The 16,815-nt window shown below is 36.8% G+C and overlaps 1 protein-coding gene across 1 annotated transcript in view; it reads left to right on the top strand.

Moving 5' to 3' along the window:
- The first annotated feature begins 5,667 nt into the window (after positions 1-5,667).
- The window catches only part of LOC127632345 (E3 ubiquitin-protein ligase znrf3-like), a 104,824-nt gene continuing 93,676 nt past the window's right edge, over positions 5,668-16,815 (top strand). The window contains exon 1 of the mRNA XM_052110891.1: positions 5,668-6,159. Coding sequence (XP_051966851.1) covers positions 5,938-6,159 — 222 coding nt within the window. The 5' untranslated portion in view covers positions 5,668-5,937. The remainder of the gene's footprint in view (positions 6,160-16,815) is intronic.

Genomic DNA, 16,815 nt, shown 5'->3' with positions numbered 1-16,815 from the left:
TTAACCCTCTTTATTAGATCTCTACAGGTATCATTCATGTGCAACAGATATGATATGAATGATACCTTAAATCATGCAACTTATTAAGAATAGGTGTGCTATTACTTTTCTTAGCAATTAGACTCATGATTTTTGCTGCCGAACAATACAAATCCTAAAGGCTTACATTGAAGGAGGGACCCGAATCCTAAAATTATAGTTGGGGTTGGCTCTTTTCACTTTGGCCAGCAAGAAACAACTTAGCAATCACCCAGAACTACTCAGAACATCTTTGCAACCGCATAGCAACTTCCTAGCAACCACTCACAACACCCTATTGTGGCGTGGACTACTGCATGCACTGCAGAAAAAAGTTATTAAAAAAAAACTTAATTCAATTGTGGACATTGGTTCCACACAAATGATTGTCTTTGATATGAAATTAAAATATAGGCTCTACTCAAATATATTGTGACCCAAAAACATAAATTAACTGAGTTAACATAACTAAAATTTTAAATTTTGAAATAACTCTATTGAACCTTGCAGCTTGTTGCTAGCTAGAAACAAATACATTAGCATATAATATATATATACTGTATATTTTGTACTGTATAACAAGTAGGTGCTGCTGAAAGTTTACATGTCCTCAATCAGTCATTATACTGATCACTCAGTATTTGCTTAATAAAAAAAGCAACTCACACTAATTTTTCAGTGGTAATGTACCCAAATCGTCTGCCAAATTAATAAACATAAATGTAAACCTCGACCTAACTATTAGCTACACTCTTAACAATGATAACCTCCAAAATATTTAAACATGCAACTCCTCTAAATCCCAACATAACAGAACATTAAACAACAAGAATCCTACTTCTCTCACTTTGTGCAGAAATACATGAAAATAACACTTAATTTTTAAATGTATTATTTCAATCCAGTCCTATTCAAAGCATATATCGATGCAACAAATATTATTCACATAGTCCCAACACAATTGGTTTAAGTGAACATCAATGGATTGTACACAATGAAATTATTTTGAGAATTGTTGCAGTAACTCATTTTAAATACGTTAATGAAACAAGCAGTAAAACATTGAGCGAACACCATCCTTTAGAAATCTGAGTCCGTTTGAACATTTCATAGGAATGTGATTATATCATTTTTTGATGACTGTTGAATATCACTTGGACTTTACACAATATAATTATGTTCTCATCTAAAACATGAATGTATTAAGTTCATTTCAAGGGTACTGGTTTAGTATTTTCAAAAGAGCTGCTTTCTGCACCACTCACACTTTCTTTAGAAAATGTAAACATTTAGTTAATTCCTATTCTTTCTCATTATATCACGTCCACACAAATGCATTTTTGTTTTACACCTCTGCAAATATTTTGTGCCACAAATCTTCCCAAACTGTAAATTTACTTGAAGCTCAGTAAGCTCTCTCATTTTGATCTCAAACAATTATGAGCATATCTGCTTATAAAATGAATGGAACCAAATTCTGACCTATTCGCTTTTCTTTAAATGCAACTTTTGTTGAATGGTCCTCTTGCCAAAGTTTACTTTCACACCACACTCTTAACCAAGGCATGCATTGGAATATTAACAGATTTTAAATGTAAACTTGAGCTTCCTCAGATGAAATGCATCCAGTTTAAAGTGATTACAAACAAATGCACAAATTTACTCTCAGTCCAAGGCCACATCTTTGAAGACTTCAAAGGTTCTCTTATTTTTAGGAGTTAGAAGTGTATGCAATGCTCTTCTTAATCCTCATGTGAATGAAAAGCAAGATAAAACCCTTCAACTTCTCTTGTAATGATCGACATGTGGTCATTTTTTAATCAGTAAGTCTTTCATAGGGGAAAAAAAGCCTTTTGAGCAACTTAAAGGTTATACTGTTTTTTTGAAAGGCAACAAACCTTAAGGAGTCTTACTGAATTACTTAAGTTTGATTTAATGTAAAGTTTTACAGTTAGGCTATTTATAATTAAAGTTATGAAGTTCCTTTTTTTTTTTGGTATGAAAAACATTATATTGTAAACAGTATATAAGCAGTATATAGAGAGTTCACCAAAAAGAGCCCATTTATTATTGATATGAGTGAAATTAACACTAGCGAAACTTAAAATGTTTTGAGAACGTTTGCAACTCTCTTTAAAGGTGCAATATGTAACATTCAGAAACCCTTGTTATTAATGACACCTGTGGCCGTTAAGTGAACTGCAGCCAGCTAACTGTTGCTAGCACTCGTGAACACACTCCATAGGGACGCGCATGCGAGCGAGCAATCATCGGCTAAAACAATGATGTAACGTACAAAGAGACTGAACGTGACCCACCGGCATCATGCTGACAGATGAGGGAGCATAATTAAAATTAAATAGTTATGATTGTTGTACTACAAACTTTGAGATTAAACTAAAACTACTTATATCAGCTAACATAGCATACTGATACCCACATACAGCTACATTCTACCGAACAATACCAGACAGTTTACTGTTGCACTGCACTGTTATGTTGCACTATTTTATGTTTTGTATGTCATGTACTACGATCAAGAAACCAGTGCATTTGCTTAAATATATCCTGTATACCTGACTTTTATTATAAAGAGATGATCGTTGAAATTATTTGAAAGTTACAAAGCAAGGTATCATGCAATTCATCAGCATTAGCAGGCAAGATCAAGTTAGCTAAAATTACACAGATCAATCCTTATGGCACTATATTGCACATGCTTTGCAGTTATGTAAGCTCATCTGTCCAAAATAAGAAGAACGCCAATTCAGGGTCGGTTTTGATCCCCAAAACCGAAAGAAGGTCCCTCCAGGAATCAAATGCCCTGCCGATGTTCACTCTAGTTTTCGCTCTACCATGAGTACGTTCCCGCGTCACCAGACGTGATTCAGTAGAAGGCTTTCAGGAGTGCGCATAAACGTCACATCCTTTGGATTTTCCCGGCAAAACTGACCTGCTCCTTTTGCATGAAAATCAGTCTACAGGCTTTAATACGCAACCTAGGAAGTACGGGAAGGGCTAATTTTTTTTAAGTTGTGTTACAAGCCGTTAACACATTGGCAAAAAAAATAAGAATTTCTTTTTTTTTTTACATACTGCACCTTTAAGGTAGTTCATGCAAAGTTCAAGAAGTTCCCTCACAGGCTGCTAATTTCAGAGTTTAATGTGTGTATCAATCTTTCAGAAAAGGCATTCACAAAGTTTTGTGAATATAACATAATTTGAAAGAACAATCTCAGCAACTACCTTTAAAGTTATTTCTAAGTAGGCTGTAGGCCCACATGCAAATTTCAGCGAATGAATCTTCAGACGTCCGATAAATTTGGAAATATATTCACAGATTCGAAATTCCTAGATAAATAACTAATTACAGAAAAGTTGTTAAATTACAAACGACATACACCTCTTTCCAACCGCAGTAATGTAGACAGCGAGCTACAACTCATTTTCTTCAAAACGAGCCTTCCTACGAGCTGGACATCCGGCTGAGCTACAAGCCCGCAGGGACCGTCAGTAAAGGGCAAAACCGAAAAGCGATCCAACAACAGTGTTAAATAATTCCACTGTTACACATTATAATGTCAGCAAATTCAGATCACATATCAGTTGTCTCCTGCTGGTTATACTACAAAACGTAGCTTGGAAAAATGTGCTTTTGCTAATTTTGAGGATTTTTTATTAGGGAAATGTTCAATAACTTTACTGTTACACATTGTAGTGTCACCAAATTCAGTTCACACGTCAATGGTCTCCTGCTGGTTATACTACATAACTGTGTAATAATAATACCTTTGATTTATAATGCACTTTTCTTGCACTCAAAGTGCTACAAGATTGAATAAACACATAACATACAACAGCAACCACCATAACAACAAATTTAAAAAGACTAACACAAAATGTATAACATACAGCAGCAACCACATATAACTAATATAAATAAATATTAAAAGACTACCTTAAATAAATGAGTCTTAAGTGTTTCTGATAGTAAAATATTCAATAACTTCACTGTTACACGTTGTAGTGTCACCATATTCACAGTGAATATAATAGTGAAGTTATTGAATATGTTAACTAATAATAATAATATGTTAACTAACTAATAATATGTTAACAAATAAAAAAATTAAAAAAACAGCACAATTATGCAAAAGGTCTTTTTTCTAAACTAAGTATCGCAGTATAACCATCAGGAGACCATTATGTGAACTCAATTTGGTGACACTACAAAGCGTAACCGTGAAGTTATTGAATATGTTAACTAACAAAAAAAAAAAAAAAAAAAAAAAAAAAAAACATCAAAATGATGAACAGTTACCCTTTTCCGCCAAACTAAGTGTTGTAGTTTAACCAGATTGAGTAGCGATGTCCGATTCGCAACGAATTGTTCTTTTGAACCGATCACTTAAATGACTCGATTGAATCGATTTGCAAAGCTTTGGTATATCGCCTTACTGTTAAGGCCTTCCGGACATGTTTGTCTTTTTCATTTGAGTTTTTTCGATCATTTTAGCTGTGTTAATAAATGTAATAATTGGGGGGAATTTTGATATTTCAACCTCAGTTCCAATAATACATCTATTATACACTGTTTTCACAAACGAGTTACACCCAGGACCTTAAGGACTAAATGTCCCCATTGAAACCTGTTAAAACTATATTTAATCTAAATGCCATTAAAGCATACAATGATGTATTCTATGATATTGTTCTTTCATTCCAGAGCACTGGCTTCAAAATGTATTTTTTTATATTTCCCACCAGATGGCGCCATTTGTCTCATGATTAGCTTATGGAGCAACTACATGCTTTTTCCTATTTTCTGTTTGTTGTATTATAGAGCACTGCAGGCCAATTGAATAAATGATGCAGCTGCAATTGTGTTGGTCTGTTGTATAGATGTCAGAGTGTGTTTTGTATGATTGAGAAATATGTGTGTGTGTGTGTGTGCGCGTGTGTGTGAGTAAAAAAAAACAACAGTGACATAATGTAAACAAACTGTCATTTAAAGGGTTAAAGTCCTGAAAATGAATGAATATTTGGTAGTTATGACTAAAGTTGGTTAAATATGTCAGTGAAAGTGGAAAATAATTGAAATATATAAGATTTTTGTACTCTAATGTACTGAGTGTGAAATAAAAATCTGACACTGCACAAAAAATAATAATGCATAAATATCAGTGTTGTTGCTAGTCATTGACATCCCAGACTGTGATAATAATAATAATAATAATAATAATAATAACAATAATAATAATAATAAAACATTTTCCCCTTAGCATTTAGTATTTGGAATATAATTCCTCTTTTGTTCTTTTTGTCATTAAAAACAACAGTGGCATTATATAAACAAACTGGCATTTAAAGGGTTAAAATCCTGAAAATGAACGAATATTGTGTAGTTATGATCACTAAAATTGTACTAATTGAAAGTGGAAAATAATATTAGTATATAATATTATTATGACCGTTTTTTGGCTCTGACATTTTTGTCCTCTGTGGACCTCCGAGTAACTTTTTTTTTATTGACTCACAAGGGTTAAGGAATATCGGTGGGTGGAGTTAACCCTTTGTGAGAAAAAAAAAATTAAGGAATCACGTGTTCCCAGATCAAAGGAGATCCGTTTTGTAGTGAGAGCGCGAGCACCCAGCGAAGCACAAGCGAGCGCGCGAGCAATGCGATAGTCCAGGCTGCAATGGTGAAATAAGCCACGACATTCATTTGAAGGACAAACTTTTGTTTTTAATGATTAGAATTCTAATTTCGCATCATTCTTTGCGGTTTATTTTTGTTGTTGGTGGTTGTATTTTTTTCGCGAGGGAGCTCTCGCTCTCTCAAATCTGATTTCTGAATCGATACTTTTTTTGAAGACACTTGGTAATTATGTTCGGATCGGCGCTTATCCAGCCGGCAAGATGATATTTTCACCGAGGAGTCCGTTCGCTCGTGGTGCTGATTCGGTGGTCTTGGTGTTGTTTTGGGTCTTGGGAAGCGTCCTAGCCAAGGATACTGCCTTTGTGGAAGTTGTGCTTTTTGAGTCGAGCCCAAATGGTGATTATACTACTTACACGACAGGTTTGCAGGGACGCTTCTCCAAAGCCGGAGCCACTATCAGCGCCGAGGGCGAGATCGTGCAAGTACGTTACCTTCTCTACCTTCTCAATACAGTTCACCTGTATTGGGAGTTTACGCTATAACTTAATTTCTGTGGGGTTCGTTCTATCTCCGTAACTCTTTCCTTTTGAAGGGGGTGTGGGGTTGCACTTACTACGTGAGGATGGTACAAGCCCCAAGAACTATGCGGTCGCAAAATGGCCTCTTGTCTCGCAAAACCTCCGATGCCCAAACATGCAAAAATACTTGCTGAAAGTTGATGCACAACGTGCACAAGTGGTCTTACGTTGTAATCATGCAACCGAGGATAATAAGCAGAGTGTAAGCTTTGTGTCACAAATGAGAGCTATGAGACATGTCAAAGGTCACACATATTAATAATTAGGCTTCTTTACTATTTCTGCATATAGTAAACAGGCCATGCCCTTTAAAGTTTTTTTCTATGATTATGGAATGCCTATTAATATTCTATTGCATATTCATGAGGAAGACCTCATGCATATCACTTAAAATGTGCATTGCAGACATTTTTTTGAGGCTGATGAGACATATGAATTGGCCCAAATGGTCACTCTGCTTGAATGATAACTCCAAAGGGACTTGTGACAGTAGGTCATTCAAGTGTTTAAGAAGCTCCACACCTCCATGTTTGATTTTGTTCTTCATACTGTACACAAACAGCTTGGTATTTTCTAAGGAGACTTTTGCAATGCTTCTAAAGAGCGTCCATCATCATGATTTGTTGAAAGTTTGTAATTCACCCCCCTCCTCTTGTGAAAACAGAACCAGCATCAGAGGCGGACATTATTGAATGCCATGCCAGAAGGAATAACCTGCCTCTCAAACACTTGCTTAGAGTTTAACACTTTTGGCAGAAGTTAACACTATGTGAGTCTGGTTACTTGCCTGTAATAAGGGATGCAATGATCTCCTGCTGATCAAAGCAAATGCATTATGCATGCATGCTGCATGTAGTACGCATAGGAGATTGGCAGGGGCTTTAGTTTTCCCATAGTGAATGTAAATGCTTGACCTTTTTGTCTATCCAAAAATGTATTTTGTTTTAAATTGCTTGACTAAATGTACTGAAATGCAATGGAACAGAATATACTCTGGCTGATTAGCCATGCAGCAGTGAATTTTTGTTGTTGTCCTAAAGCACATTTTTCACAGATTTCTACTATTTCTATACCTCCCAACATTTCTTTTACATCCAGCTCTGTGGTTTTAGTGAAGAAAAAATATAGTCTCTTTTTTTCATTTCAGGTCTGCCGTGCCTGTGTGTCCATCCTACAACATTTGCTAGCATGTGTTTATGATTGTGTAGGCCTACTTAGTAGCCTAATGTTAGAATGTTTCCATGTATAGGATTAAAAAGTATCACATTCTTCAAAATGGCAAGTGGTGATCATAATTTTTCAGTGATGGCTGTGGAGATTGCGTTCTCTGTATGGGGGAGAAATGAGAGAGTTAGGCTAGTGGTTTCGATATTTAGACTGGCCATATACATGCATTTAGCTTGGGCCATTTGGCTCTGCCTTCAAATCATGCTGAGATTGGCGGACCTCAGCTTTACGTTGAGAAGACTTTGAGGTTTGCCATAGTTTCAAACATAGTTTAACATCACTTTTGTCACAGAGGCCAAGTTAGTGTTCCTGTTGGGTTTGTGATGGATTCCTGCAAACACTATAATCATCATGGGCAGGATGTTTTAGATCTTTTGCTTCACTGTTTGTCCTCTCTCATTTTCTGCACTCGGCCATGCATCATTCAGTATGTTTACATGCTCTTTAAATGTTTGATTTCAGTTGGACGAAAACAATAATTGTAAATGGTTTAACAGTCCTAGATAATGCTCTTGTAGCTCAGCTTCATTCAACATATACAGTATACATGTTAAACGGACCACAATTGGCATTGGCCATGTGTGCTCGCTGCAAAAAACAGAGTTGATATCCTCTCTTGATATATTCGATTATGTGTCATGTATACTTGGACAGACAGATGAAGACTGTAGCTCGACTATGCAAAAACCCGCTATAGCTCGATTATAACTGCAAATGTAAGTGTACAGATTGGATACATTCAGTAATATTTACTTCTCAGTAATGTTATAACATGCAGTTTGTAGTATTTGGGTGATGTTTTTACATTTACAGAAATTCATTTTGGCAGACATCTAAAGTGATCTGCATTAGGGCTGCACAATTAATCAAAATAAAATTGCAATATTACCTCGTGCCATTATTAAATTGCAAAATGCTGAGATTGAATTAAATTAATAAATATTCTGCTCGCTTCAAAGTTTATTTACACTGCTCTGTCCAGTCTGTATTATGTTAGAGCATTATTACAGTGTTTTCTGAGTGGTTCTATGCTCCACAACTTCATCTCATGCTTGGAGTAACAGAAGTGCTCAGAGTTTGGTTCCATTTACTTGCATGCGCTAAGTGTAATATTTACACTAAACTGGCGTACCTGCGTGAAGCAGTTTTTATTATCATCTGCAGTATTAGCATCTCAGTCTCCTCCACTCACAGGTATCATAATGCAGAATACAAAATGGGGTATAATTCGAACATCGTTATTAAATGATTGCTTGGTAAACAGCATTAACAGTAGCACCTGTTGAGACCAGAAACATGCGCTCTTCCTCCATTCTCCTGCAATTTGTTTCCCTCACTAGAGAGCGTGTCACCCTTATTACCCTCCCAGTGGCAACAAGTGAAAGCAGAACTAATATTAACAACATTCAACAAAATTAAATGGAACGTACATATAAAAAAAGTATATAACATTTTTAGTTATTATACTAAAATGCATTGTTTAATGAAATATAAAAAAATAAAAATATGAAATGGAATGGTGACAAACTAACCAAAACTTTCACTTTAACCAATTGGTTATCAGTTCAAATTCAGTTTGACATTTAGCCTCTTTCTTTAGGACTATCTTATATACAGTAGAGCAGTGGTTCCCAAACTTGGTGCCAGGACTGGCTAGGGGGCTGCTAAATTTCTGCTCAATTTAATATTTTAATAGCCACCTGTTAAAAGTACCAGCAGGACAGAGTACCGATTCAGTTCTGTACCCACGCGCTGTTCGGCAACTTTTTAAACGTTCTCATGTGAATGTGCACATGCTGTTTATAAAGCTGTTCAGCTTGTAGTCCAAAAACCCGGAAGAGAATTCGCCATGGGTTCATTTGGGATTTTCCTATGGGTTTTTATAATGGGGCTTTTGAGAACAATTAGGTCTGTGGTAAACATTACTTGTTGATATGTGGAAGATTTATTCTACAACATAAATTATACACTTTTATACCTCAAACTTGAATTTTGAAGCAGTACTGAATTACATGCTTAAAAAATAAAATAAAAAAATGTATGCCTGCTTCAAAATTCAAGTTTGAGGTATAAAAGTATGGAATTTATGTTGAAGAACAAAATGTCCACATATTGTCAAATAATGTTTGCCACAGTTCAAAAACTCCATTATAAAACCCCATAGGAAAATCCAGAGGGAACCCATGGCGAATTAGACTTCCGGGTTTCCCTACAAATTGATGTCATGTCTGAACTGCTCTATAGAGCGCTCGTTTCTCGTACTGAGCAAAGCTGAGCGCTTGAACATTTAGATGCACTTCTTGACTTGATATGAATGTAAACACGGATGTTAATGAATTATGAGATGGGACAACAATCTGTGCCATCTTGAAGAGATATTAATGTAAGCCATTAATATATTATGTGATGCTGACAGGACAAAATGCATATACATCTAAATATCCGATCTGTGGGATGTGGAAATGCAGCCTAATAGACGTGCTTTAGTAGACCTATTAATCAAACATCAATAATGACAAGAAAAAGGGAAAAGCATTCACTTGGCTGGATAACTTCAAAGATTTAAACCCAACAAACCCCAAAATTTAAGTTGATTTATATTTCATTGAATTACTTTTTTAATGTTTTAATATCACAATTTGAAATGATTAATTGCTGCTGTTCCTAAAACACTTATAGCAGTTTTTATACTCCGCTCTCTATTTTATTACTCTATTTTATTTCTAGCTTTTGAATTATTACTTTAAAATAATGTCGCCTTCAAGTGTTTCTCCTAAACATTGCTCCACATAAAGTAATTTGTTAATATTTATATCAATATTCAACTTTTTAAATAAAGGAGTATTTTCAATCGCATGTTTGTTTGTTTGTTTGTTTATTTATTTAGTGGTTGGGGTGCCTTTGAGGAAAACCTCTATAAAGGGGTGCCGCAGTTTAAAAAAGTTTGCAAACCACTGCAGTAGAGAATAGTTTGTGTAAGCCTACTTGTTTTTAAGGCATGGAGTAAAGAGTAAAATGGATTATGTTGTGTTTATTAAATTATTCAACCAACCGACCGACCGACCAACCAACCATACTTTTGACAGCAGAGACTAGGCAACAACTATGGTATTACCAACAGTAAAATTCAGTTAACTTTGAGCAGAAAGCAGTTTTGACAGAGCTGCTGATAAGAAGTGAAATGATCAGCATCGGATGATTTAGATTAAAATGAAAAGATGAAAATGTAAGATTGGTACTGGATGTTAAAAACACTGAACACCCCAATATACATAACTGATATTTAAAATAAGAAGAAACATAACTATTAGAATAAAAATGATTATTGTTTTACACCGTAATTTTAACAATAGTTTACCGTAAAAACATGTACCGTAATTTCCGGACTATAAGCCGCAACTTTTTTCCCACGCTTTGAACCTCGCGGCTTATACAATGACGCAGCTAATATATGGATTTTTCCCGCTTTCAAATTTTATAAAAAAAATAAAATAAAAAAAAACATTCTGTGACGTGCTCAGTTTTTTGGCGTGAAGCTTTCATTAGACCAATGAAATTGCCGAACGGGTTAAGGTCAAAACAACTTTTTTTGTTTACTGTTTAGATTAAATCGAAGCTCAAACTTCCCATCATTCTGATTACGGTAGTAATTTTGTCACCCTCACCATGGCAAAGACATGGAGAAACGCATATGATGCTGCTTTCAAGTTGAAGGCGATTGATCTGGCTGTTGGAAAAGGAAATAGAGCTGCTGCACGGGAGCTTGGTCTTAATGAGTCGATGATAAGACGTTGGAAACAGCAGCGTGAGGAATTGACTCAGTGCAAAAAGACAACTAAATCTGAGGCTATTCAACTCTGACACCGAAGGAGATGACTTCAGTGGTTGCAGTGCACAGGACAAGGAAGATAGTGACCAATGACTTTCTTGGTAGGCTACTGTTTACTGCAAATGTTTTATTACAAGCCGTGTGTGGCAGCGGGGGCGTGGTCAAGCGCCCGTCCGGGAGAGAAAAGCTGTAAGGGTGCTTACACCTGCGCTAAATTATGTCTAACACCGGTGTCTAATTTCAAGTGCCCTGTTCACATGTCCTTCTTGGGAAAACTGTCACACGGGCACCAGTGTGACAGTTTTCAGCAGGGCACTTGACGTTCCAGGTAAGGCTTTTAATGGCCACAGCAATGTTTACAATCAATTTTATAAAGTTTCTCAATTCTTCTATGCGCCAACACTAGACTGACGTGTGTCACTCTCTCAGCTCTGTGGCTGCTGCCTTTTTATGCCGCTCTCCCCATGCTTACTGAAATTAGACACCGGTGTTAGACATAATTTAGCTCAGGTGTAAGCGCCCTTACCGCTTTTCTCTCCCGGACGGGCGCTTGACCACGCCCCCGCTGCTCACCGTGTTTCGTTAAAGCGTATTTATTTTTGTTACAAGCCGTGTTTCGTTAAAGCCTGTGTAAAGTTCATTTGTTTCAATGTACCGGTAGGCACCTGCGGCTTATAGACAGGTGCGGCTTATTTATGTTCAAAATAATATTTTATTTAAAAATCAGTGGGTGCGGCTTATATTCAGGTGCGCTCAATAGTCCGGAAATTACGGTATTCTTTTGTTACACAAAATAGAAATGTTTTCTCTTAATTTAGCGGTTACTCTTATACTCATTCTTTCTACTTCTTCAAAACAATAGTTTACTGTAAAATTACATGTTTTGTCTTGTTAAATATATTAACAATTAACACTTTTTTTAATGTAGCATTTTTACATTCTTTTACAGTTTAAATTACAGAAATGTTTTTCAGTGCATGACAAAGTCATGTCTCATTTGTCAGTGAATCATGTAAGAATCATGTAAATTAATTGGTCAGAAAGGGTGGGAACCCTGTTGTAAATGTGATTGAATAAGAAGGCTGTAAATTTTAATTGTGAGACAAATTTTTTTTTATTTGTTGCAAATATTTGTTTAACGGTTTCAGGATGGGCAAGGAGGAGGCAGGAATGGGCAGAACAGTCAACATAACTTTAATGACATAAAAGAACTTAACATAAAACACACACAAAGTGACTCAGCGCCAGCCACGCCCTCCTCCTCCTCACACTCCTCCACCACCCGATTCAGGCCGGGGGAAACCTCTGGCATGACATACACCCTCCCTTCCTGGAGGGGAGGTTTTGCCCTTCTGGCTGTCCGGCAGGACTTCACCACCACTTTGGAGCCCTGGGAGAGATGAGGGGAGGGAGAGGATAGAGAGAGGAAAAACTTGCTAGCCTGTCCCCAGACATGCCATCACCTGGTCATCAGCCACTCCTCCTTTCTCTGGCAGACGACAGCGAGTCCTTTGATCCCTGGCGGACGGAATGGCTCCTCCCCTTCCTGGCGAATGGCAGCAGTTCCTCTGACTCCCGGCAATGAGGAAGACTCTACGAGAGCGCATCCCTCCTCCTTCCCGGGATTCGGCACCAGTGTAACGGGTTCAGAATGGGCAAGGAGAAGGTGGGAACAGTCAACTTAACTTTAATGTCATAAAAAACTTAAAACAAACATAAAACACATAGACGCACACACACAGCGGCCGCATGTGTCTCACGCTCTCTCGAACTGGCACACCCAGCTCGTCTTTATCCCCCCCTACAGGCTAAATAGGTGACTCGACGCAGGCCGTGCACCCTCATGGCCACGCCCTCCTCCTCGTCATAAATTTGTTTGACCGTAATGAATTGAACAATGATAAGCAATTGTTTCATTTGAATGTTCAAAACTAGGCTATCTATTTATACTATCTTATGTGATGATGTGTTTGTGGTTTTCAGATTGAAGAAGGTTGGGATATTATGTCTAATTATCGTGGTGCTACTACACAATACTATGCCCTGGTACATCCCTGGAGTCAAAAGGAAAGTCTAGAGTACCATGAGGTCCAAAGCAAACAAATTAAATTAATTTGCCACATATTCTACCTTAAGGGGGAGGAAGCAAAGTGACTTTTCTTGGCGAGAGACTTAATTGACTACATTTTTCTCATAATAGCATGAAATCAGTGTCTCTTTAAATAATTGTTACTTACTGTAGTTGCGGCTTTTCGTTTTGAAATACCTTACTGATGGTGTTTTAAATATAGAGTTTTGTTACTACATCAATGTTTCCAGTAGAGACTCTAGACTTGCACTTTTTTGCTTTTCTAGCTCATTAATTTATCACCAGAATTAAAGCTCATATACTGTTTACTTAATGTTTGTTGTTGAAGGCTGAAAGGTTACGCTAGGTCAGAACATTTAAGCTGATATGCTACTTTTGCCAGTGAATGGACAAAGCTGTTTTTGGCACAAGTGTAGAGCTGATTTGGCGGTTATCATAACTTGATTAATATACTGAGGCCTGACTTATTACTACATTTAACTCTGGGAATATAGTGCTCAAATGTATTGGCTAGGGGTGTAAAGAAAAATAACGTATCATATTGTACGATATGATGCTCACGATTTTAAAAATAAGTTATATTTTTGTCCGTTCTTTAAACCAACTGGATCGCTTCAGAAAGCATTGATTAAATCACTGGAGTTGTATGGATTACATTTATGCTGACTTTATCTCCTTTTTGGTGCTTCAAAAGCCTGACCACCTTTCACTTGCATTGTATGGACCTAGAAAGTGGAAATATTCTTCTAAAAATCTTCATTGTGTTTTGCAGAAGAAAGGAAGTCATACACATCTTAGATGGCATGATGTTGAGTAAATGATGAGAGAATTGAAATTTGTGGGTGAACTATCTCTTTAATGTTGACAGTTGGTGTATATATAGTACCCACTTCCATTTCTCAGGGAGATAATGAGCATTTTTCACACCAACGGCTCTCTGTTTGGCACTAGACTTTAGATTTATCTCGACCAGCATCATCAACTAAGAGAACTACCACTGAAAGTCCCTTATATAAACAGACGTGATATTAAATGATCTGTGTAAACTCTGGGAGTACAGGTGATGACATGTTGTCATGGTGGCTTTAGAATTATGGTGTCTCCGCATTCTTTTAGGCAGTACTCCAGTGTCTTCAGATGACTGACCTAAAATACCTATGATGGATGACTTGCCTTATCAGTCAACCTTCTTCACTGGAACTTCAGCGTTTCAGTCTGGTGATTTACGACACTGTTGTCATTAAGATTGTATGTGGGAAAGTAAGATTGCACTTCCTCCATTAAATGAATGGATTCTCAAAATGTACATTTTTTCATTTACTCAACCTCATGTTGTTTCAAACCCATTTGACTCTTTCTTCCATGGAACTTAATTTAACGAGATGTTTGACAGAATATTAGTCTCAGTTCACAAGTTATTTTCCTTTTTTTTTTTTTTTTTTTTTTCTTCATACATTCTTAGCGAATGAGGCTAACATTGATGATAGAAATTTTATTTTGGCCTGAACTACTTAAAGACACCTGTATGTCGCAACTGAGGAACGTTGGAGTAAAATAGAAATATGTTGGCTATTTAAATAGACTCTGTCCTGCATGTTGTTTGAGTCAGAAATATTTTTCTTTGTGATATGAGTGAATGCTCCATGCCCACTGTTAGAGCTGGGTATTGATAAAGATTTTCCCATTTGATTCAGTTCCGATTCGCCAGCTCTCAGTTCCATTTAGAAACTATTTGATTTTGATTTGTATTTCAGATATGACTTCCATTTTGCTTTCATATGAAAGAAATTCTCACTCTGCTTATGCTGTAACACATATTATACATGAAAACCTTCTAACTTGGTACACCAGGAAAATATACATTTTAAGAAGTAATAATCAATGCAGTTCTAAACAAAATTTGTAATACCAAAACATGAAATTTTACAACAATGTCCCCGGGGGCTACTTTTCTCAATTAAAATGGAATGATTTTTAAAGTATGTAGCCTACATTTTGGCCTTCATTCTCTTACTTCCCAGCAAGGCATGTTGCAGTCATGTGCTGACTTGCATTTATGCTGTGGTTCTTGGCAGATAACTTCAACAAAAAGGCAGTTCACCCAAAAATGAAATTTCTGTTATTAATACTTAATACATTTGAATTTCTCTCTTCTGAGGAATGCAAAAGGAGATTTTAGGCAGAATGTCATTCACCATTCACTGTCACTGCATCTTTTTTCATTCAGTGGAAGTCAATTGTGACTTAAATGTACATTTTTTGGGATGAACTATCACTTTAAGAGTTCAAGTCAATGCTCAACAGTTTAGTGTTGACAAAATAGTGTTGACATTATTATGCATTGTAATTTCAATGCAATGTTAACAAATTAAACTTGCTACATAATAAGTATACTGAAAACAGATCATATGTACATTTTATATTTTTATATATATATAATGAACTCTCTTTGGTTCATTAATGACCAGACATGCTGCTGCATTCTGGATCATTTGCAGGGGTCCAATTGCACATGCAGGGAGGCCTGCAATGAGAGCGTTACAGTAGTCCAGTCTAGTTATGACAAGCGACTGAACAAGAAGTTTTGTGGCAAGTTCAGAAAGGAAGGTCTTATCTTCCTGATATTGTAGAGTGTAAATCTACGTGATCTTGTGGTCTTTGAGATGTGGTCTGTGAAATGTAGTTTGTTATTGATGGTTACCCCTAGATTTCTGACCGATTTGTAAGGCATTACTGTTGTTGCCAGCTGTATGGTGATGTTTTGTTCAAAAGGAGGGTTGGCTGGAAAGACAAGGAGTTTAGTCTTGGCTGGGTTAAGTTACAGGTGGTGTTCTTTCATCCAGGTAGAGATTTGCGCAGTCACTGGTGGTGTTGGGCTGGAAAGACAAGTAGAGTTGCATGTCATCAGCGTAGCAGTGGTAAGAGAAACCATGTGCCAAATGATGGGTCCCAGTGATGTTATGTATATAGAGAAGAGAAGTTGCCCAAGCATCGAACCCTGAGGTGTACCCCAGTAAGTAGCTGATGTGGCTTGGACACCTCACCTCTCCAGGCTACCATGAAGGACCTACCTGAGAGATAGGAATTAAACCAGTCAAGCACAGTTCCTGTGATGCCCAGTGAAGAGAGGGTGGAGAGTAAGATCTGATGGTTGACTGATGGTGTCGAAGGCTGTAGAAAGGTCCAGCAAAATCAGGACGGATGATTTGGATTCAGCTTTCGCCTCAGTGATAGCAGAGTAGTATTGGTGGAGTGTCCACTTTTGAAGCCTGTTTGATTTGTCATCCAGCAGCTTGTTCTGTGAGAGAACAAGTGTTTTTTATTTTTTTAATAAAATGTACTGATTCACATGGCAAATAAAATACCTGTATATGCCAGATGGAAATCCAGAGAGATGGAGATGAGAGATGTACAC

Source organism: Xyrauchen texanus, chromosome 3 (assembly GCF_025860055.1).
Source record: "Xyrauchen texanus isolate HMW12.3.18 chromosome 3, RBS_HiC_50CHRs, whole genome shotgun sequence".
NCBI lineage: Eukaryota > Metazoa > Chordata > Actinopteri > Cypriniformes > Catostomidae > Xyrauchen > Xyrauchen texanus.
Note: the sequence above shows the minus strand (reverse complement) of the source record. Positions and strands in the feature narration are given on the sequence as shown.